The 23,727-nt window shown below is 34.1% G+C and overlaps 2 protein-coding genes across 3 annotated transcripts; both read left to right on the forward strand.

Annotated features, from left to right (window-relative positions):
* The first annotated feature begins 1,754 nt into the window (after positions 1-1,754).
* On the forward strand, positions 1,755-7,214 carry LOC103932566 (28 kDa heat- and acid-stable phosphoprotein-like). The gene is made up of 8 exons (XM_009342198.3): positions 1,755-1,909; positions 3,252-3,289; positions 4,603-4,668; positions 4,768-4,851; positions 4,932-4,966; positions 5,945-6,030; positions 6,779-6,844; positions 6,981-7,214. Exons 1-8 carry the CDS (start codon positions 1,843-1,845, stop codon positions 7,013-7,015), a joined length of 477 nt encoding a protein of 158 aa, XP_009340473.1. The 5' UTR covers positions 1,755-1,842; the 3' UTR covers positions 7,016-7,214.
* A 10,879-nt stretch (positions 7,215-18,093) lies between these two features.
* On the forward strand, positions 18,094-23,576 carry LOC103932551 (probable E3 ubiquitin-protein ligase ZFP1). Of its 2 annotated transcripts, XM_009342187.3 has the most exons (7): positions 18,094-18,254; positions 18,448-18,506; positions 20,839-21,723; positions 21,928-22,322; positions 22,460-22,552; positions 22,766-22,933; positions 23,085-23,576. In XM_009342187.3, the coding sequence occupies exons 3-7, from the start codon at positions 20,877-20,879 to the stop codon at positions 23,229-23,231; spliced, it is 1,650 nt and encodes a 549-aa protein (XP_009340462.1). In that variant the 5' UTR covers positions 18,094-18,254; positions 18,448-18,506; positions 20,839-20,876; the 3' UTR covers positions 23,232-23,576. The 2 variants fall into 2 exon arrangements, with proteins under 2 accessions (XP_009340462.1, XP_009340455.1); XM_009342180.3 differs by lacking the exons at positions 18,094-18,254; positions 18,448-18,506 and adding an exon at positions 18,554-20,747.
* Positions 23,577-23,727: the final 151 nt, after the last annotated feature.

Raw genomic sequence — 23,727 nt, forward strand, 5'->3', positions numbered from 1 at the left:
GGCCAAGTTTTTTTAAAACAAAATTGGAAATAACCCTTTTTTGTGTGTGATTTTGATTGAAAAAACCTTGTAGGCAGTATCTGGTTCCAAACAATCGGATAAGAGAAAGGTGAAGATTCCATTTCCATGTATTCCTTCCCTTTTATAATGTTCTTGACAACTTACACCACCCAAATTTCCATGAACATTGACTAATGTGCATTTGGGGACCAATATGTAATTTTCTAGGAATAGCAACGAAAGTGGTAAAAAGTAGTAAATATAGAAAGTGGAGAAAGTTATTTGGAATTTGGATCGTATCCGGATTTTAATGTCGGGAGCCTAAGGATTAAGAAATTTGAGTTCTTAGTTTGTGTGAAAGAGAAATCAGATCCCTTGATTTGTGTGAGGCAAACCATTTGAATGAGTTAATTGATCATTAAGGGTACTTATTGGATCACCGTTTTAAGTCTTAAGGTGACAGAGGGTAGAAAAAGGAAGTTGCTTTATTTACAATTACAAAAAAAGAATTTAGGCACATCTTATTGTTGGACTCGTTTGAGTGGTTCGTATTGCTTGGTCTTGAACTTCAGATAGTGAGATCCGTAGTGGATCTTTGTTTGGCAACTTTTGATGCATATGCACAGTGTATTTACAAAGATGGAAGCTATTTTGGGCATTTGCGTTACGATTTTTGCGAGGTGAAACCCATAATTGTCATTAGCAAAATTCCATTCAATAATATAAATATAAATGAGAATAAACTCAGTAGGATTTTAGCAAGTGAGAATATGGTTTTGGATTGTGTTTGCATAGTTCCATTTTTTTATGGTTTGAGAAAATTGTAGGTATCCACCCATCGTTCGATCTTGATACAATGGTGGACGATAAGGTACAACATCAAAGGCTAAATAATCACCTACCGTTAGATTAAGGTCAAATGATAGGAGATCATAATTTCCTTGGACCATGGGGGTAAGAGAACAATACCGACAACTTGCATACCATTGTTAGTAAAAATCACAATACGATATTAACTAGTTTTCAATCTAAGTTGGTGACAAACACACAATTTTATAGTTGTTTGCCAAACGTACAAACCACAAGAATCACAAAAACCACAAACTCATATCTGGATAATGATTGTCGCTCTAAGATCCTAAGTTAGGCACTAAGGTATTGTCACTACAAGAAACTCTCATCGATAGAGCGAGTGAGTGATCACAACAACGAAGGCTCTCCTCGATAGAATGAATAACGACCACAAACAAGAAATGAAAATGGTTAGAAGGTAACAAAAACATTAAATGGAATAGAGGGAAAAAACCAATCCAGATTGCCACCGACCGCAAGGCCAAAGAGAAATGTTGTCAATGTGAGTTTTTTCCTTTGTTTTTTTTTTTTTTCTCTAGCTACTTGGATAACAAGTATTGGGTAATGCTAGGGAAACTAAATTTGCAAACCAAATAATGTGTCACTAATAAGAAACATGCACGTTAATCAACGGTTAAGTAATAATCCAATCATCAACAATTACATCATTTGGTTTACAAATTTAATTTAAAAAAATTTGATCTCCATAGCATTATTAAAAAATACTTGGATGTAAAATTTCAGTAATATGGTCCAAAATTAGCAGCCTAAACTCCAAGTGTGTACTTTGACATGGATCAAGATGGTTAAATAGACAGAAAGTGAAAAATACACCCACGGAGAGACGGTAGGTTTCAAGTGCAAAGAGGCAAAACCCAAAAAGTTGCAGCAGCTGCCTGCATCAGCTATAAATACTCAGCCAAACCCTTTTCTCTAATCCCTACCTTTTCTTCTCTTTCTCTCTCCCTCTCTGCAACTTTAATTGAGAAAATGGGAAGAGGAAAGTTCAAGGGCAAGCCCACCGGCCACCGCCACTTCTCCACTCACGAAGAGATGGGTAAAAATCCTCCCTCTTTCTCTATCTCTCTCTCTTTACTTCAAATCTGGTTCGAACAATTTATATGTTTTTCTCTATATCTGTATATGTATATGTATATGTGTATTGATATGTGTATGGGCAGGGTCTCAGTTGTTTTCGACTCTGTTAGATCTAGATTGATTTTTCAACCTTTTAGGCATTTCTGATTGTGGAATTTTGGTTGCCAATCTGAAATTTTGTAAATTTTTCCATGAAAGTTTGTTCTTTGAAGAATATTTTGATAATTTCAGCATGTGGGTTCTATTTGTATTAATTCAGTAAGCATTTCTGGTTGTAAAATTTTAGCTAGTCTAAAAGCTCGTAATTTTTTCGTGAAAGTTAGATTTTTTGAAGAATATTTTGGTCATTTTTGCGTGTGGGTTCTTTTTGCGTAGTTCAGCTTAGGAGCAGTTAATTGGATAACCTCTGTAAGAAAACAAAATGGAAAACTTGTCCAAAGTGGTTGCTTTTAGCTTATTGGTAGTGGATTGGCTTGAAGACTATTTTGTTCATTTTGGTATGCGGGTTCTTTTTGTTTTCACCCGGCTTAATGTTCTGGAGTCTGGACCAGTAGATTGGATAACCGTCGTAAGAAATAGAAAATGATAACTTGTTCAAAGTTGTTGCTTCTAGCTTATTGGTAGTTATTTGCCTTGGAATTTGTAATATATTTGCTGGAGTATTCACTCGGGTCGGCTTGAAATTTGGGATGATTAGTTGGTTAAATGAATCAATGTAACCAAGCTTTATTAATTGTTAGTTGGGGACCCTGGGGTTGGTGCATGAATGATGAATCCCTTTTCAGATATATTCTCTGAAAACATTCTCAGTCAGATTTTCACTTCCCTGCTACTTTTACTTGAAAAACCCATGACTTTGTAGGGACGCTTTGAAATTTACACCAAAGTAAAGAAAATATGAAGTTTAACTATTGCTTGGGTTATAGTATATGTCAGACTACGAAAGAATATTTCCCTCCACTATGTTAATTCTACTCATGGTTTCTCTTGGACGGCTTTATTGGTTTATGTAAGGAAAAAAAATTAAGATTTTTTTTATATCAGCAATTAAGATTTGTTGTTTATGATTGTTTAGTTGTATTATGAGTTTATCAGTTGTACTACTGAAGACTGTATGAAGTTAACGGTTTGTGAGTTTGTATATTTGGGTGATGTTAACAATATCAGTTTCACTTAAGCTCAGACATTTTTCTTCAAATTATATGGATGATTGGTAAAGTTGTTTCAAATGCTTTTGAACTTTTATATCTGCTATGAGCTGACTCAGCTTGCCTTTGTGTCTATACTTCAAATGGTTGCAGTTGCCGGTAGCTCTGCTCGTCCACGTAGTTTTAAAAGGGTAATAATCTGCCCCTTCTCATTTTGTATTGCACTTTTCCTATATGATTTAATTGAAGACACTGCACTTTTCATGCTGCCGTCATGATTCTCAATTTTAGAGGCGACGGCGTCAATAGGCTTTTATAGTATTTTGTTTGAGCATGCATACGTACAAAGTGTATAGGTGCTCATTATGCTCATTATGGAGTTTGCATTGATGGGACTACATAGAATTGGAATGTTAAATTAATGCACTGAAGACATCTATATTAACTTAATGATGTTTCATATCCGTCATATTATCAAAGGAAAATTATTTTAGCAGAAGTCACAGAACCAAGATGTTCTGTAACCCAAACTTTCTGGCCGATAGGAATCATATGAATCGTGGCTGAACCAACCATAGGCAATAAGAATGCATGTTTTGTGGATGCCTCTAAGCATTGCATGTTTCAAAGGATGACCATGTGAAACAAAGTTTTCTTTGCCCTGTAGGGTATGTCTCCTTTTGGCAGTTATGGGCAGGCTCCAGTGTTTTAAGGACTCTTGTAAACCCATCGACCCAAAACCCATAATAGATTTGTCCCTAATATGAATCTCATATAAGTAAGGACGTATTCTGATTTTGGTCCCTGTAGGTTTCACATTTGCCCAAAACACGCTGACTTTGTGAAAGAAATTGACAAAATTATTTCATTGTCCTGAAGTTGCAACGATTAGTAAGCTACATGTCTAAATTTGAAAATTAAACTACTGGAACCAAAATAGAACTTCTCCCAAACTATGGGGACCAAAATCATATTTTTCCCGATAAATGAAAAAGAATTCTTAATAAGAATTGCTTCTTGAGTAGCATGTTATATTTTTCCTCCTTTTGGGGTTGAGCTCAAAACAGTCAATAAGTTCTCCTGATTTGCTCCTATTGTAGTCTGGCATTGGGAGTAGGACTTTGAGTCTTTGATCCAGTGAAACGCGCACATTAAACTTAAAGTAAGAATGACTTGGGCAGGCCATGAATGTTGGGCTATTAAGTGCTTAGTTTCCAAATATGAGATTACTTTCCAAATATGGATATTAGCTACAAGCCTACAAATAACATGGGCACTGATATTTTCATGTAGTAATTTTGCTCAATTACCAGTTTAAGAAAGAGAAATTTCTTGTGCCATTGATATCATTGTGTGCAACGTATGTGAGCTATATAGTGGCTTTATTGATTATATCCACCCTGCCTCGTCTGTTACTATGTCTCCCTCTTTCTCTTGGATATGGATGAATTTAAGTTTTGTGCTGTTGCTGGGTATTAAAGGTTTATTTCTTTGATATCGTCAGGAAGAAGCCAAAGAGGAGGAAGTAGAGTCTGAAGAGGAATCAGAAGAAGAACAGGAAGAATCCGAAGTCAGCATACTCATTATTTCTATTCCATTCTTCTTTTTATTGAACTATCTTATTAATTCCTACTTGTACCTTACTGCAATTTTGGCTGTGTGTTAACAGAAACGGAAAGGCACTCAGGGAATCATTGAAATTGAGAATCCCAATCTAGTAAAACCAAAGAATGTAAAGGCTAAAAATGTCGACGTAAGTTGGTGAAGAGAATTTTTGTATATTTTCAGTATTAACTCATTATGGTAAATTTATTTTCTGTTATTGTTTTGCAGATTGAGAAAACGACTGAACTCTCAAGGCGTGAAAGGTATGCAATGTTCCTGACCTCCTGTACATTCAATATCTATGGAACAAGTTCCGTGGCAAGTATCTGAGCAGTGTCTAAATTGTGAAACAAAATCTTGCTTCTTCATTGATGATTCTTCTATCCCATTTTTCTTCAGTTTTATTTTCACATATTTATAACTTGTTAATATCAAATATATGATTATTAATGCATCTTCCATGCGACTGTCAGTAGAGCATGAGGCTTTAATAGTGGCATCCAGTTTTATCTCTAAGCACCGGAATTATCCTACATTATCTAGGCTGACCTGGATTTTTTTTTTGTTCTCCTGTTTCTAGTTTTAGTTTTGATATCACACAGGCAAAAGAGACCACCGGAATTTGTTCAATGGATATGAAATCTGTTAAACTGTACCTCATATGAGGCTTTTGACTCTGTACCCTATGATGATATGACCTTAAAACATTTTTGTTTTGGTCAAGCCCTTAAAACATTTAACTCATCACTCTGTTTTTAGTGTTCTGAACCATAGGGAAGCGGAATTTTACACATAATTTATCAAAAATGAACTTTATAGGGGTAAATTATAATTTGTTTTTTAGATTATTTTCACCAGCCGGCAGCCGCACTCTTGAATAAAACAATAGTTTTATCAAAAGTTATGTTTTGCTGAAAGGATTTAGGAAAATGGTGGATGAAATTGAATTTATTGAAATATGTTTGTCATGTTATGCTTATGCCCTGGCATTCTGTCTGTGATTCCGTGTATCTTTAGTCATAGGGGTACTGGATGTTATTCTCATAGTTTTATGCTTCCAAATAGTACTTTTGACGATTGAACCTCCTTGAGGTCACATAATTTTTAGTTGCAGTTTTCTATTTCGATATGATTGATTTGTGAAATCTCATGATCAATATTTTGAATTTCGTTGTCCCTAGTCAAATATTTGAGTGATCCAAGGCCAAGTATTGTGTCAACTTAATGTCCATCCCTTGCAGAGAGGAGATCGAGAAGCAAAAGGCGCATGAGCGGTACATGAGGTTGCAGGAACAGGGAAAAACGGAACAAGCAAAAAAGGATTTAGGTAATGTGGAAAATTGACAAATTCCAGCTTTGTATTTGGCAGTCGATTTAATTATATTAGGCACGTAATGATATGTTAACTGATTTTTCTTAATTCGCGTACACATAACATGGGTTCCGATATTTTTGTATGAAAAGTCATATTTTATCTTGTAATTATATCTCCTTGCTGATATGTCACTCCAGTAACTAGTGGCTAAAACTAGATGTATGCTTCGCCCAAAGTTGAGTGACAATTAGTTGTACGGGAGAAACATAGCATGTCCAGGCCATCCATGGTTCTTCCTGGATAGATTTTTCAACTTAGGTGGTGACTTTTTGTGTACTCCAACCTATGAAAGTTCTGTTTCTGGAACTTTGCAAGTGATTTGGAATTTTGTCTTTTGTTTCAGTCACCTGCATACTTACAGTGTCGTTTGGTTGTGCCGAATATCGATGTGATCATGTATCCCTGCATGGTTCTAAATGCTTTTGGTTAATAAAAAGATGCAGCTCATAAAATTGCTCCACTGTACCCACTATCATATTGTGTTTTCCATATTTGCTTTCCTTTATGGCTTTCTGGCATCAAGTTCCAGGATATAGGAATAATTTCTCAATACGTTTGTTACCCTTGTTATGTGCGTCTCTGTGTCGCTTAACAATATGGTCTGTGACCCTGTATATCTCTATCTGAGTCGGTAGTTTATTTTCATGTGCATCGCCTCGATTGCCATTGTTTCATTCTTTAATTTAAATTGTTCTTGCAGAACGCTTAGCCATGATTCGCCAACAAAGGGCTGAGGCCGCTAAGAAGCGAGAGGAGGAAAAGGCTGGTGTGTACCCTGATTCATCATTATTTTTTTTGTTCCCATTTGTGATACTCCTCTGCCTTTCATGTTTTATTTGTTCAAAATCTTAATAATCCTTCTTCTTTTTCTCCTTACTCAAAATGGTCTATGATCATTTCAGCTAAAGAGCAGAAAAAAGGCGAGGGACGCAAGTGAAATAAAGTTATGGAGATGCCCAGTAATTGAATTCGGCTGCTTTCCTTTTAACGTTTGACCTTTTTATTTGTATTATCTGTAGCCCAAGCAAACTCAAATTAAATTACCATAGTTTTCGCAATCTTATTTTACATTACTAGTGTCTTTATGAAGTGTATGGAAATTGTTCGTATTTTATTGGAAACATGGTTTGGGGAAAGTACCATTTTGGTCATCTAAACTTAACATCGTCTAGGGATGGCAATTCTAACCGTTAAATTCGATAACCGTGGATAACCGTCCGAATGGATTAGATTTGGATATGAAAGTTCAAGTATGGTATGGATATGGGGAAAAACCGTGAAGTTTATTCGGTTGTGGTTTTGGATATGGTTATAAGGATCCTTAATCCGTATCTGTCTCTGTATCCGACCTAAATATTTTATATATATACATATATATATATATATATTTGATATATAATATAATTTTATTCAATTTACCGAACTCTCCCTATACTAATTCATTATGCATGCATCAAATCCTATATTATCTTTATTATGCACGATGCATGTGGCATACCAACAACCTCATCAATTCAATACTCTTATTGTTATATTCAACCAAATTAATTCATTGAATCATTTTATATATCAATTATCAAATGTTACAAGTTTATCAGATTCATCTCTCTTCAAGAGTCTCGCTGTTAAGAAATTGGTGCGTGTTATCATGAACAACTTCAAATATATTGTTATGTTTTTTGTAAGGGAATTGTTATTGGTACTCCAAAATTCTCATTCTACACTCCAAACTTTCTATATTTAGAAAGAAAAATACACTTGTGAGGAGTGTAGAATGAGATTTTTGGAGTGCCAATAACACTTTTCTAATTGGATGTTGCTATTTAATGAAGGAATTAGTATCTACTAAAATTTATAATGTGTCAATTGGATGAATATAATTTTTTTGACGAAGATGGATATAACCGATAACCGATTGAAAATCTGTTACCTGGTGGATATGGTTATGGATAATTCCCGATGGTTAATTTGCGGTTCTGAATATGGTTAATTTTCGTGGTTATGAGGATAAATCTAGCATTTCCGTTCTCAAACCGAACCGTTGCCATCCCCATCGTCGCTATATACAGGTTTCGGTTACGTTGAGTTGAGCACACAGTAATCCTTTGTGAGTTTCTTGTTCAACTAACTCCACTGTATCTTTTGCCTTGCAGAATTTGTCGGTGAGTGAGTTGTTCGAACGAACTTTGCCGTTTCAGGTACCTAATGCTTCTGTAGTACTCTCTCTCTCTCTCTCTAGACCCTCCTACCTTGTAACCAAATTTTCAACCTTTAGTGATTCTTTTCTAAACAAATACAAGAACAAAGAATCTCTGAGGCTTAGGATAAGGGAGAAAAATGGAAAACATAGAAGTCGTGGCCGGCGGGTTTTCGACAGGCAAACATCCTGAATTGACAAAAAGCAGGCAAACGTATGCGTATCTGTCGATGGTCTTTGGTTTGAGGTTATGGAACGTGAAAGAATCTGGTCTTAAACCACTGTTTAAGCAAATTACAGAAGGAAGAAGGAAGATACTTAAATGTCTGATTTGGTTTATTTTGGCATCATTTGGGCGGCTGCATGATCCACAACCCTTTTAAAAGCATAATCTTTATGAATGATGAATCTCTCAATTTTACAATGTGTTTGTGCTTTGCTTTTGTCCATGCTCAAGTTTTCTGCAATCAACTTGTAGCTTTCGCTTTTGCATAGAAAGTGAATTTGAAAGCAAATGCTTGTGTGTTGTTTCTTTGATCGAAGGGACAGATTCAAACTTAAAACCTCTTCTAAGATTAAGAAGATAGATACCATTGGATCAAAAGCGAGCAACTCCTTATTTCCTTTTTTTTTGGGTTGTATTATAATCGTCTTCAACTCGCCAAGGGCATCAACCCCAGCACTAGAGACACCGTATTTGATTCCCTCGTGTCGATGCTGCATCTTTTTTTTGGTTTTTTGATGATTCTGGCTCTTTGCAAAATAAAGATAAAACTGAGTACGATAGAAGTTTTCTTTTCCCGACGAGCCTCGCAAAGCAGGGAGTCACGTTGGTTAAGAGTTGCCCTTTTTTTTTTTCTTTTTTTTTTTTTAAATTCTGGCGAAGAATAACCGTGGACATGCCAAGTGATGTGGAACGTTGACTGGCTATTGTTTGTACTTTTGCTAGAGTCGAACATATGCGTAAGGATTGAACAGATATGCTTAATTTATTAAATATTTATATGTAGTTAATAAAAGTTTCTCATGGACAACACGTAAACCCAAATTTGATGACATAATTAGATATTAAATATTGGAATGGCTGGGCTGCTGCTCGGCAGCCTAAGAAAGAAAGAGAGAACAAAAGAGGAATTCGAGTCTTCGTTTCGTATGTGGTTTTAAATTAAAAGTAATTGCAAGTGGCGGATTGTTATGGTTGTTAAGGTTTTCATTTTCAATTTATTACATCCGAGTTTAATTTTTCTTTCTTTTTTAGATTTTTAGTTAAAATAATCATTGAGATTGATACAATTCCTTACTTTGGTTCCTAAAATTATTCACTGTCAATTATTTGGGTCGTTCTATGAAAAATATCTTTTTAAGTTGAAGAAACCATGAGATCAAGTGGGGTGGTTAATTTGACAAAAATACCTTTGCTGAAGATTTTTCATAGAACGACCAAAATGATTTACGGTGGATAACCTCAAGAACTACTTCTATCGATTTTCAATCTCAATGACCAAAATGAGAAGTTATATCAATTTCAGGACATTTTGGCTAAAAATTGTCTCTTTAGTGTTGTTAAAATAGAAATATTTCTTGTAGTTAAAAAAAATATAGGTAATCAAACTATTGATTAATCATAATTTTTAATTCATTCTTTGACTCGAGGCTAATTCTAAGAGCTTAGGAGCTGAAGTGGTTTGGATTAAAAAGAACGTATTGAAAACTTAAAAAGTTTAGAGACATGACTTTAGTTGAGTATAATTGGTGGGTAATCTCATCTTCTTCTCTCTTTTTTTGGTCAAAAACTAATCTCATCTTTATAAAAGGGGATTGTTTCTTTGAAGATGATATGAACCACATGTTTACTTACAGGGTAATACTAAAAAAAAAAAAATTTAGTGTGCCAGGAATAGGGTCCAGAACACTAGATGTCATAATACAATAAGTTGAATTTTTTTTTTTTTTCAAGTTTTCAACCAGTTGTATTATGACACTTCGTGTTTTGATTCATGTTCCCGGCACACTGAAAAACCTCCTAATATTAAGGAGACCATCTATTAAAGCATATTTTGTAAACCGTATGACGTGGTTGTTGATGATTGAATTATTACTTAAATGTTGATTAACATGCTTATTTTCTATCAATGCACATCAAATGCAAATGTAGTCAAAAAATTAATCTACATAGCATTACTCCTACTTATATAAAATGAGTATTGGTATTTTTCCGATTCTTAACTTCACTCTTTTAACAAATTTTATATTTACCAAAACATGGATATTATAACTATTTTTATTACTAACATACATGTATTATAAAGTGCGAATTCCACATTAATGACATATTTTAGAATCATATGATTCTTGATTGTTTTGTGCTTATCATAATACAGGTGTTTAGAATCATTTCATGGTATTGTCATACGCATTCGTTCTCACCTCCATACCAAGTAAACATGTCCTCAACTCTAAACTTTTCTTATGTTTACTAATACATATAGAATTAGAGAAAATGCGGGTTTCTCCTTGAAATATATAAATGAATACCTGAAAATTGAGATTAAGATTAACTTAGGAATAAATTGATCTGAATACATTTCCTTACTTCTCATATTCATAAATTCCCCAATTCGCGTCTCCTCACATTCATATTAATTAAACATGTCATAAAATTCATAATTTAATACCCGAAATTAAGAAAACGATTTCTGAACGCTTTTTTTTTATTTTTGTTTCTTAACTTTTTTATTTTTATTTTTCATTAGTCACTCTAAAAGCCAGAAATAAAAAAAAAAAAAAAAAAGGTAATGAGCCCACCTCAACTCAATCCTTGTTATTTTAGGATTTAGAAGAGAAAGGACCACATGACAAAAGCTGCACTTTCCCTCTATAAATAGGTAATTTACAACCCTGATAACATGTTTACATATTCGTAATCGGAATAAAAATGTGGAATTAAATTCCGATTACGGAGTACTCTAAGGTTTACTAAACATGGAGGAATCAAAAAAGCTGTGGGGCCCACAAAAATTTTGGAATTCAATTCCTTGTATTGGTGGAATTGGATTCCCTAGATATAGGTGGTAATCCAATTCCTGCTTGTTTGGGCAATCGGAATGACACTTTTGTTCCCTTTATGCCCTCACTTGCTTTTTTTTATTTCCAAGACTATTCCTTATAAACCCATTAAAGTATATAAAATATTTGATTTGTGATAAGGGCATTTTAGTAATCATACTGGTTTATATTCCGATTCTACTAAATTAGTAAACAGCTTTATGGAATTCTATTCCGATTCCAGAATATTTAAGTAAACAGCTTCAATAAGAATCCGATTCTGACTTCTCCTCATTCCAACTCCTCCTCAATTCAATTTTTTTTTATTTTCATTACCGTTACGTAAATGCACCATGAATGTGAGAAATATTCTTTTGGCATTTTGAACCACTTGGCACCAGTAGACCGTAACGAAGTATGGTTCTCTTTTTTTCTTCTTTTTTTTTTTCCACCTTCTTCTTCTTCTTCTTCTTCTTCTTCTTCTTCTTCTTTCTTCTTCTATTTGAACGGTTACAGTTAAATCACGTTAATTTTTTATATTACTTTTTTTAGAGAGACAAAATGGAGAGTGTGAGAGGAATGGAGAGAAGGAGATGAAAATAAGAGGGGAAAGAATCCAAGTTCGACCGTGACATAATGTTTTTTGTCTAAAACAATGACGTGGACAAAAATAACATATGTTTTATTTCATTGTTAAGAGACAACCGTAGTAGTTTCAAGAAGGTCTTATATAGGACAGTTACACTGTTACGGTTACACTCCGTACCACCAAAGTAAAGGCATACTTACGTTTTTGTCCACATGTCATTGTTTCCTTGGCACATTACCTTGAGGTCTGAAGAAAGCTGCTAAGATTTTTCTAATCCTCCATTCTCGAAAGGAAGTACGTAAAATTTTATTTCCTTTCCACAAGGATCAGGAGATTAGATATAACTGTAAAAAAATATTGCAATATAACAATGTACCTGTACCATTTAAGTCGTCTCCCCCCTCTCTCACATATTTCTGCTTATCACAATAGAAATAAGTTGCAATAAGGATAACGATTTCTGATTTCAAAACACACATTTCTGAGCTCTGACCAAAATAAAAAAATTAACACACTGACCGAAAAGCCAAACGGCGGCTTCGTGAAGAGGATGACACAGAGGAGAAAGAAGCACGATAAAAACGTTTTTGTTTTTAATTTTCTGTTGTGTGTGTGTGTGTGTGTGTGTGTGTGTCAGTGCGTGTAGGTTTATTGTTTAGGTCAACAATTCTACATATTGTTTATTTTGTAAATGAGTTTCTGGGAAGTGGGTTTTATTGGTCACCAAAGTATTCATGATTTATTGTTTTTGTTTCAAAACAAAATTAATTAAAGAAAAGATAATTAGTGATTATTTGATGCCATGTGGGATTGATTAAGGGGTGAATCTACGGGAAAGGATCCTCTTCGGATTCCTTCCATTTAAGCCAACTGAGCACAAAATATGAGCCCTTGAAATTTTATCAAACAGTTAAAGTTGTTATAACTTTTAATGAGACTCCTTGTTTTTAGCCGTTTGATTAATTTTTCGTGCTCAGTTGGCTCAGGTGGAAGGGATCCGAAGAGGATCCCTTTCCCGAATCTACATATACCTAATGCCACCCCCAAAGGGTACTCCATCATTTTAAGGACGTGATATTCACACTCATTCTACTTTTTACACATTTTTATTAATATTTGACCATTGATCTTTTCCGGATTTAGTAATATCATGCATTCGATATCATTTGATATAATAACATCATTTGTTTTATAAAAATGTCATTATCACATGAATTGATGCCCCTTTTTTTTGGCATGTGGATATGAAACCATAATGCAATATTGTGGTGCTGGTGGTGGTGGAAGCGGTCAACTATGTACATAGTACACAAGAGAGAAAATTAATAGATATGTTCTTATGTTGGAAATAGTCGTACTCTGAAATTACGTAAAATTACTTGTTCTAATTGCACTATTAGAAATCATCGTATTACATACATGTGAAATGCATTCGTATATGAGATAACCTTACATGTGTCCAATTGATTATTGTTCTGGTCATAGTTTTTTGGGGTTTTTGAAATTTAATCCTTTAAGAAGATTAAAATTAAAAAAAAACCTGGTGTTAGATTGAATATTGATTTTAGTCCCTAATGTGTCCTTAATTCAAAATAATTAATGTGCATTTTATTTAATGTCTCCCATTAAATATTTTTATTAATACACAAATTTTAATTTATTTTTTGACCAAAAAAGAGTTTTTTAATTTATTAATTTTATTTAACATTCTTCAAACTTGAAAGACTCAATTAATGTACCTAAATGTTAGTACCGAAATATATAATATTGAACTAATATATTTAAATGTTAGTACCGAAATGTATGTACCTAAATATATGCACCGAAATGTATTAATATTAAATTAATGTACCTAAATGTGTGTACCGCAATGTATGCAACGAAATGATAGTACCGAAAATGTATTATATTGAATTAATGTACTTTAATGTTTGTATCGAAATGCATGTACCAAAATGTGTGTACCTAAATGTATGCATCGAAATGTATTATAATGAATTTAATATACCTAAATGAAGAAGATAAAGTACATCGAAATATATTGTATAACAAAAATTAGTTTATCTAAATGTTCACAACAAAATATATTGCGATGAATGAAATGAAAATAAAAATTATAATGAAATAAAATTAATACATTAAAAATTAGAAAGAAAAAGATAAATAATTAAAACATCAAAATATAATTAATAAATGAGGTCATTAATGTATCAAGGGACTAAAATTAGATTTTGATTTTACTCATGGTTTTAATCAAAAAGTCATCTTTGCCGAGGATTAAAATGAAGTTTTCTATGTTTTTTTTTTTTTTTTTTTTTTTTTTTTTCTGTTTGGTTAGAAGATCTCCTAGGTTTCATTTAATTAACAAGATTCAAAACGATGAACATTTGCGATAAGTTGATGCATAGTTGCGACTATTCATATTACGGGATTATTTTGTTTACTACTCTCAAGTAATGGTGATGTTCATCACCCAATTTATTAAAGGTAGACAAAATTGAATTTCAAAATCTGTGTAGTTAATAGATACATATCTCACAAACTCATCAAATGGTAATAAATATGGTGGTGAACATTAATATAATGAGTGTTTGTTCAACAACTCTCTTACAATTTATAGAAAAAATAAAATGCAAAATAAAAGTTATTTATTTTCTGTCTAAGTGAGAGTCACGACCTAGGTGAGTGCCTAGGAGTCATTTGTTAATTTTCGAAAGCCTAAGAAATGCTAGGTGGAAGTTTTTAAAACAGTGCTTGAGAGTGCTAAGCAAAAATACACTATTCATATAATTGAAGTGTATCTTTGTTGGCAGATGGGACTATTTTTATGAAGGAAAATAAATTATTAAGATATTTTTTGGGAATCTTTATTGGCACACTAGAATTCTTATTTTGCACTCTAAATTTTTTATATTTAGAAAGAAAAATAGACTTATAAAGAATGCATGATAAGATTTTTAGAATGTCAATGACATTTACTATTTTTCTAGCTCATTCTGAAAAACATCTTCATAAATACAATAGTTTTTCTTAAAAAAAAAAAAAATATTATTAGCAATCAAAATGAGTCACTATGCATTATTTCTTCTTTGTAATTTTTTTTAATCATAAAAGAGTGCATAATGAATTTTTGAAATAATAACTCCTAAAAAGCATTATCGTTAAAAACAAACAAAATAAAGCAAGTAGTCATTTACTATAGTAGTGGAAATGTATTGATCTCTCTTACATGACGGCGTGAGTTCAAACTTTGTCGGTAGCTAATCTAACAAAATCTATCGTTTAACCAAAAAAAGAAAAGAAAAGGGGAATGACTTAAATCCCCTCTTTTCATTGGGAAACTAAAAAATATATTCCTTGGATCCCAAGATATTCGCATCACAATGTCACACCCCGACTCGCAAATAAAGACTATTCATGAGTTAGGGTGTGAGCCATATCTTAGCTATAAAAATAAATTCTACAACCAAGATATGGTGGAAAATAAAATAAAATTATAACAATTACACCATACATCAACAAAATCTAACATTCAAAATTTTAAAATAGGCAGCGGAATAACTATAGTGCAAAAATTAATGCACAACAAAAACTACTAACAAAATAATAATTAAATTGTAACAATTCTTTCAAATGCATGAAATATATGCAGATGAGATGGATGAATGTACTCACTCCCTTCTAATCTCGTCAACACATACCTAAGGCACTCAAGTCTGCACGTCCCATACCATGCTTATACCACTTGGCTTCGGATACGTTAGAGAATGAGTTAACTCCCGTTCATCCCTTAAACCCAATTTTTATAATTAAACTCTTAGTTTCCACTTTATTATACAGGCACTTCCCCTGACACTCAATTGTATATTCAAGTCCTTCCCCCGATGCCTAACATATACAAGGTTTCATTATTTTTATAATCAACCAATTGTATACTCAAACCCTGCACCCTACGCCTGACATATACAAGGTTCAATATTTTATATTCAAAGCAAACTTCAGCTCTTGAATATCCTCACAACTCAAACACTTTACAAAACTCAACACAATTGAACTCTCTTTCTTGCTTTGCATGAATGTTTATGTATGTGCCATGTAACAAGGATATCAATAATCACATGCTCTATAACATCAGCAACACTAATTAAACTGTTAGTAGCCAAAATTGTATTATATATGCAACACTAATCAAATTGTTAGTAGCCAAAATTATATTATCAATAATATATAGTATGAATAACACACAACAATTTAATTGAGAACTATTACTTTTACCATTTTACTCCATCTCTCTCTAGGTCATATTGATGCATAAATCCATTTGAATTCCATAGAGCAATTCTGTTGGCTAAGCTCTCATGCATTTTCTGGGATTTGTCCTCCCCTTATTTTACAACATTCTCAAGGGAAGTAAATGGATATTTTTTTTATAGTTTAGTGGGAGTGCTTCTTATGGCAATGATCTCCAAAATAGAAATGCATAAACAACACACGATTTAAGTGGTTCACCAAATCGACTACATCCACTGGGGTTTGCTTTCATTGTATTTCACTATATATGAGAGACTTACAAATACAATGAAAGATGGCTTAAAGCCTTAACAACATGTAAAAGAAAAATAAAGAGGTATATGAAAGGGAGGATGGCATTTTCTTGGAGTTGTTTTATTTCTTCTTATTTCTCTCTCTTTTCTCCCTTTTTCCTCCATTGGTTCTTTACTCATTCATTTATAAAGATTGCATGGCATCTTCATTCCCATCTAGTTTGAGGAGAAAGCTTCCAAGTGTGCCAATAGGAAGAAACCAAGTATTGTGCTAATCATTACAATGAAATGTGTTCCAATAACAAGGCAACAAGTGTTGTCCTACTCATTAAGAATGAAATGTGGTCCAATAGAAAAACAACAAATGCTAAGCTAATCACTTGCCCTATTATGTGTTCCATAGAAACACACCAAATGTTAACCTAATCATGAACTAATGAATATCATGCAGGATGTCCCTTGCATCAAAGTCCACATGAAATGTTTTAACCACAATAAGTTGTCATATTTCTCTAGTTAGAGTAGTGAATATCATCCTAATAATTAAGATTCCTATAGATTGATGAGTAAGCACTTCTAATACCTCAAAGCGTTGCCACCTACATGCAAATAGACTAACATACACATGCTATAGACTCCACCTCTTTACCCTAATTATTAGCTTCTATTAATTACCAACTTCCACCTCAACCTAGAGTAGTGACTAACCCCTCCCCTTTATTCTCTAATGGTTGCCAAAACGCCACTTAGCCTTTGTGAGAAAAATTTATCCAAACTCATCATAATCCCCTTCTCCGATTCAAACTAAAAATCTCTCTAATTACATATGAACATGAAATAATACTGTAGTTTTTGAAATAATCTTGTAGCAAAATGAACTTATGTTGACACTAGTATACATATCAAAAATATAAATTCATGTACATATAGCGTATAAAAAGAAACCCAACAAAATTATTACATAAAAATAACTTTGCTCATCATCTATAATCATCATTTTTTTTAAATACGGGATATTACACACAAATACAAATTAATTTCAAATCAGATGATTAAATGTAGTAAAAGTCCTATGATTTTTTGATCCACCTACACTTTATTTTCTTTCCTAAAAAACAAAGGTGCAAAATTTAATGCATGAGTAAGGCCTTAACAATTCGAGAGAATTTTTAATGTTCAAAACACAGAACAAAATTATATATTATCATACAATTATATAACAGGTCAATTGTTTTTTAAATTATATAATAACATGTAGTATTTGGTCTTGTATTCCAAGCTCGCTATAAAATCTCTCTAACAGGTCAGGTGTGTGTAACTTGCCTTCGAGAAACAGAAAACCAACGTTGTTATTGGGCAAGTAAAATCTCCATTAAAAAACTACAAAATCCAATCTAATTTTTACATAATTTAATTGAAATAAATAAAAAATTAGATTTTAATAAACCTAATTATTAGCTAATAAAAACAGAACCACCTAAGTCATAACTGGAATCGAAAAAAGTGACCGAAGAAAAACTGGAAATAAAATTAAAAAATTATTAAATTTGTTTTCCTTTTTGAAAAATTAAATTATAAACGGTCAGAATTAGAAACTCAGAGCCATTAAACCGTATATAAAATCAATATTCCCTTCAATCCTGATTCCTGGATATAAAAGAACAACACCCAGAATTTCAATTCTCTCTGTGTCCCAATTACATTGAATACCCCATTCTCTCTCTCCTCTCTCTCTCTCTCTCTCTCTCTCTCTCTGGGAGTACCCTTTCGATCTCGCTTGCTTTGATCGGTTTTCGTTACGGTGAGGTTCTTTTTTTTTCTACGCCGATTTCACTGAAATTCTCAAACTTTTTCATGATTTTCTCTTTATTTGCGGCAAATTTTGAAGCTTTTATGGCCGTTAGCGTTTAATTTCAGCTCTAGGGTTTTTTGCTCTTTCCGATTACAATTTCGACGATTTGAATTGGGTTTTTTTTTTTTTTTTTCTTTTGCAGGAACTTTTTGAAGAAATTCGACATTCTTCGGATATAATCCCTTTGTTTATGATAATAAAGTATGTAATTTGTACTTATGTTAATTTTTTTCTAAGAGTTCGGGAAATTTATTTATTTTTTGTTGAAATAAATTTGGGTTTCTTCTGATTTTCTTAGCAAAGTAAAAAAAATTATAAAAAAAAAACTTCAAATTTAAATAAATATTACATAGGATTTGTCCCTCTCCCTCTCTCAAACTGATGAGCAAAACTAAGGGGTAATTTATATACGTCCAACGGTACTCGAATTTATGGAACCAAGTTTGTTGAAGTTATCATCTGCATGTTACTTTTATTTTTTTTTATGTTATATTAGATTTCATGGTGTAATCTGTGATTGTATGGTCTAAAGCTGTGTGGTACTGTATTTTCTGTCGCTTGATTTTCTTTCTTCACGAGGTTTGTCAATATAGGACTTGTTCTTGTTGTTTTCGTAGCTCATAGAATCTCATAATTATGATAATTCGCACGTAACTGCTGATTACATTGATTTGGAGTGTTTTGTTTGTTTTCGCCCGTGAACCTTAGCTCAAGTGGCATGAGAAGGGTGAGGTGAGTATGAAGATCCTAGGTTTGAATCGAAAAAGGACGTATTGTTTGTGACCATGAGATCAATGCTATACTTAAACGCAGTGGTGGATCCAGGAAATAATATTAGGGAAGTCAGTAAGAATAGCGTGCGCAGCGCGCAAATTTTTTTACCAGAAATAGCATGCATATTGCCATTTTATCGAGTCTTGGTAGGCCTGAAGTCATTTGGAAAGACATATTGCACACCTGTTAATGTATGCAAGGGGCAGCACCCAAGGTATCCATAGACATTCACCAAGTCTTGGTAGGCTTGAAGTTAGTTGGAGGGCATGTATGAAGCCAACTCTAATCTTCAAAAGGGCAGCACCCAAGGTATCCACGAACATTCACCGATGTTTGGAGGGTTAGCACCCAAGGTATCCATGGACGTTCACTGAAGTTCGGGGGGTCAGCTGCCCCTCAATGCATCCGCCACTGCTTAAACGTGTGTATGGCCGAGTGGGATTCTTTAGTAGATGGGTTAATCAATAATGGGGAAGTTTTTTACTTTCTGAAGAGAATAGGAAGTTATGTATGGAATTAGTTTGGACAAAGTCATGGATAAGACTTCTTTGTATGGTTCACGGGATGTGATGAGAAAGGTAATATTTGTTGGTATAAATTTGGAAGAGTGAACTTCTCTCCCACATTTTCTTAAAAATATTTTTTAACAGTGAAACCTGTGCTTCCCCCTTCCATTAGTTTCAGGTGCACATGGTATCTTTTAAGGTTACAAACTTGTGGTAGAGAGTAGTAGACTAAGACAAGCAGTGGGTATTTGTTTTATCAAAATATGCTTATCTTTCATCATGTTTCACTAGGGAATGGGGATTCATGATTTTAGTTACCTTTAAAAAGAATGAAATATGCTGGATAATTGGATTTTTGGCAACCTAAAGAGTTCACATTATCTCGTACGGCGGATGAAAGAAGCAGTTTTCTTTTTGAGATATTTTTTGCTTCTTGAGGGTTTTCTTATGCTTTCCTTCCACTCCTGAAGTATTTTGTGGTCAGTGTGATCACCCTGTTATTGTGGCTGCATGGACTAATCTTTTGCTGGAGTTTCTATGATGATTTTGCATTTTGAGTATCAAATTTCAGTTACCATGTTACTGTATAATTGACCGAACCTTAATTGGGAGATTGATTCTGACGTTCTACCAAACCTTAGGTTATTTTTATTGTCATTGACAGTGACATCGGTTGTGCTTAGTTACAAGATTTGAACTTCTTACTCTAGAAGACTATATGACCTTTTTTTTTTTCTTTTTTTTTTTTCTGCTTCTTCTTCTTTGAACAAAAAAATTTATATAGAAAATGACCTTATTTTTATTTTTCAAAGATTGTTTATAATTTAACTGAATCATTCATAAAGGATGGCAAAGGAAATTAGTGCTAAAGTTTGAACGTTGGAGGGTATAACTTATAGACCTGTTCACCCACTCCACGGGGAGTGAGGAATTCCACGGTCAACCAACCTTTCAGCTACTAGATGGACACTTATATTGTCTGTAAACACTAAAATAATAGCTGAGGATAATCAAGTGGTTAAATGATTGCATATTTGGATTATTTTTGGCATGATCCTTAAATGGACACTTTAAAAATAAACGGTTTAGATAATTGAATCACAATGTATGGTGGATCCCAAAAAGTTGGTAACCCTGGAACTCCTTGCTCACTGTGAAGCAGGTAACTGGACCATGTATGCATCTAAATGTTATTTTTTGACTTGTTCCATGTTCTATAATGTCCTAACTGATCATTTGACTGATTTTTGTAGATACCTTGGCTGGAGTGAAGGGATTATTTGAGACTTCAATGGGGCAAAGAAATATGCTATGCCCTAGTCAGATGATCGATTTGGAAATGAATCAACAAGGTGAAGGTTATCTCTGTCCCCCACCCTCCGTCCATTTTGGGGGCGCTTCTAGTATCCAACAGCGCAATGTTCACACAATGGTAACAGCTTCAGGGGGCACTACTAGTTTTGATGCCCAACATTTACCCGAGGGTTATGATAATGCTGCACTCTACGGGATGGCCCAGTACACTGGTGTTCAGCATCATCATAATCTTGATTTGGGCGTTGCGACTCCTGCCAACTATTATTATTCGTACATGACTCCTTCGTCTAGTACTGGGGTGTTACCTGTTCCTCTAAATCATGGTGCTTCTGATCCGTCGCCATCTTCTAGCCATTATGGAGCCATTGGAATTTCTGCAGATGAGTATGGTAGAAATAATCGCATAATGGATGATGCTAGAGGTCAGTTTAAGAGAAAAAACCCTGAAGGCCTACCAGGGAATTTCCAATATCTTAATGGCTTTGCAACCCCTAGTTCTTCAGTGCCTCCTTTGAATTTGAGGAATCCTGATGGAGTTGCTGTAATGGATGCTGTAACTTATGCCTTGCCTCAGTATGCGGGAACTGGCAATCCACCAATTATGGAAGCAGGACCTCAGAGTAATATGAGGAACAGATCAGCTACAACTGGGCTTGATTCTGTTATGACACATGACCATAACCTTCTAAATCAAGTAAATTATGCGGGTCAGCACTTTCAGCCGGCTGGAACACTTTGGTTGGATCAACATTTAAGTAGTAACAGTGGGGATGGAAGTTCTCCATCCTGGAATCCAGTTCCTACTATTCCTTTTATGCATGGTCAGTACTGGCTTGTATTTTCTTCCCTTATAATTGGATTCCTATTTGCATCTGCTTAGGTCATTTAATGTCTGAAAAGTCATGTTTCAGTTGCTCTTACAACGTATTGATCTAATTAAGGAAACACACCTATGTGTCTTAATTTAATGACCAGTGTGCTAATTATTAATTGGAACACTCACTCTCTGTGGCTCATTCTCACAGGGGGTAATGTCACGGTAGGTTCGATGGACAGCGCGAACATGGGTATGCAAAGATATCATGATTCATCTAGCAACAGAAATTCCTCTATTCTCCGGCATCCTCCTCCGCTCAACCACCACCATCATAATCAACGTGTAGCACCACCCATGCAAGGATTAAGAGGCCACAACCTTAATTTTATCCCCCAGGGTGCCACAGCAGCTTCATATAGATTACCCACAAGTTCCTCGCGCAGCACCATGAATCCTTCTCAGAATGGTTTGGAGATTGGTCGTAGGCAACCAGGATCTATTCCCTCGAATGGTTTTAGGGTATACAGGCCACACCAAGGAGTTATTCCCGAGGCAGCTTTAAGACACCAGAACCTTCCCCACTTCAGAGTTCTTCAGGCTGATGTAATCTCTCTTTCTCTCTCTCTACACACACACATATTGTTTGTGTGTTATTTGGAAGTATATGGTATATGCATTTAGTATTTACCATCTACATTTGAGATTATATTTGGCTGAACCTTTTTGGAATTTTTTTGTAGGAGGGTGTCATAGTAGATGTTCCTAACTTTTATGGAAGCTTTCTTGACCAGCACAGAGACATGCGGTTGGACATAGAGGACATGTCATATGAGGTAACTGAAGTAGTTCCATTATTACCTACTTGTTCATTTAGATACATCAACGAATTGCGGAATCGTGCAGATAAAGCAAAAGATAAAAGAGTTCCTTAGCTATGCCAATGGATTCTCAGATATATTTATGTTCTTACCACTTTTATTCTGTTATTCCGATAGTTATGCTACTTCTGCAGAGTTTTAACCTGAAAACCCCACTTTCGACTGCAGGAGCTTCTTGCATTGGAGGAGCAAATTGGCCATGTAAGCACTGGGTTGTCAGATGAGGCCATTAGAAAACAACTAAAGACAAGGTCTTATTTATCATCTTCAATTAATTTAAACCTCGAAGATGCTGGATCCCCAGGGAAGGAAGCCGATTCCTGCATTATATGCCAGGTACCATAAAACTTGTTCCAACATATTGTTTCGTCTTGATAGTTACGTGCAATTGAGTAGCTTCATACTTGTGAATCTCTAATAGTTACCGTTTAAAAAGAAAATACATATTGCTGGTCAATTCACCATTGTTGCGTTCGGGATTTTACAGGATAATTACAAGAACCGCGAGAAGATAGGAATTCTCCACTGCGGACACGAGTATCATGCAAGTTGCTTGAAGAAGTGGTTGCTTGTGAAAAATGTCTGCCCTGTCTGCAAATCCGAAGCGTTGAACACAGGGAAGAAGAATGTATAGAGGGGGCGACAGTTGAATGACAAGGGATTCTTCCTTTGTTCTTTCATCTAACTTTATTTTGTTATATATTTTTGTATATGCACCGGCATATAATATATATCGACCAATTGTTACCAACATTGGTCATGTACCTATCAAACTTGTACAGACCTTTTTGTTTTTTTTTTTTTTTAAATTTTATTATTCTGCCTCTGCGGTATTACTCTTGGTAATTAAGCCACATTTTGTTCATTTGTGCCAACTATTTGTTTATTTTTTTGAATAATTCATCTTTGTCGATGAAAAATGATCGGTCGACGCTGAAATGACTATGTTTGAATGAGAATTTAATGCTTCTGTTTCTTATGTTGATATTAGGCACTGTAAATTTCATGTTGCATGTTTGTGGTGTGTAGCTCCGTTGGTGACTAATTGGATATAGAATATGGTACAACAAGCTATGAGATTCTTTTGAGAGATTATAATCTCTAAATTTGAGAATCTATTTAACAAAATA

Source organism: the organism of the source record quoted next, unplaced genomic scaffold (genome assembly GCF_019419815.1).
Source record: "Pyrus x bretschneideri cultivar Hongxiangsu unplaced genomic scaffold, Pyrus_bretschneideri_v1 Contig25, whole genome shotgun sequence".
Lineage (NCBI taxonomy): Eukaryota > Viridiplantae > Streptophyta > Magnoliopsida > Rosales > Rosaceae > Pyrus > Pyrus x bretschneideri.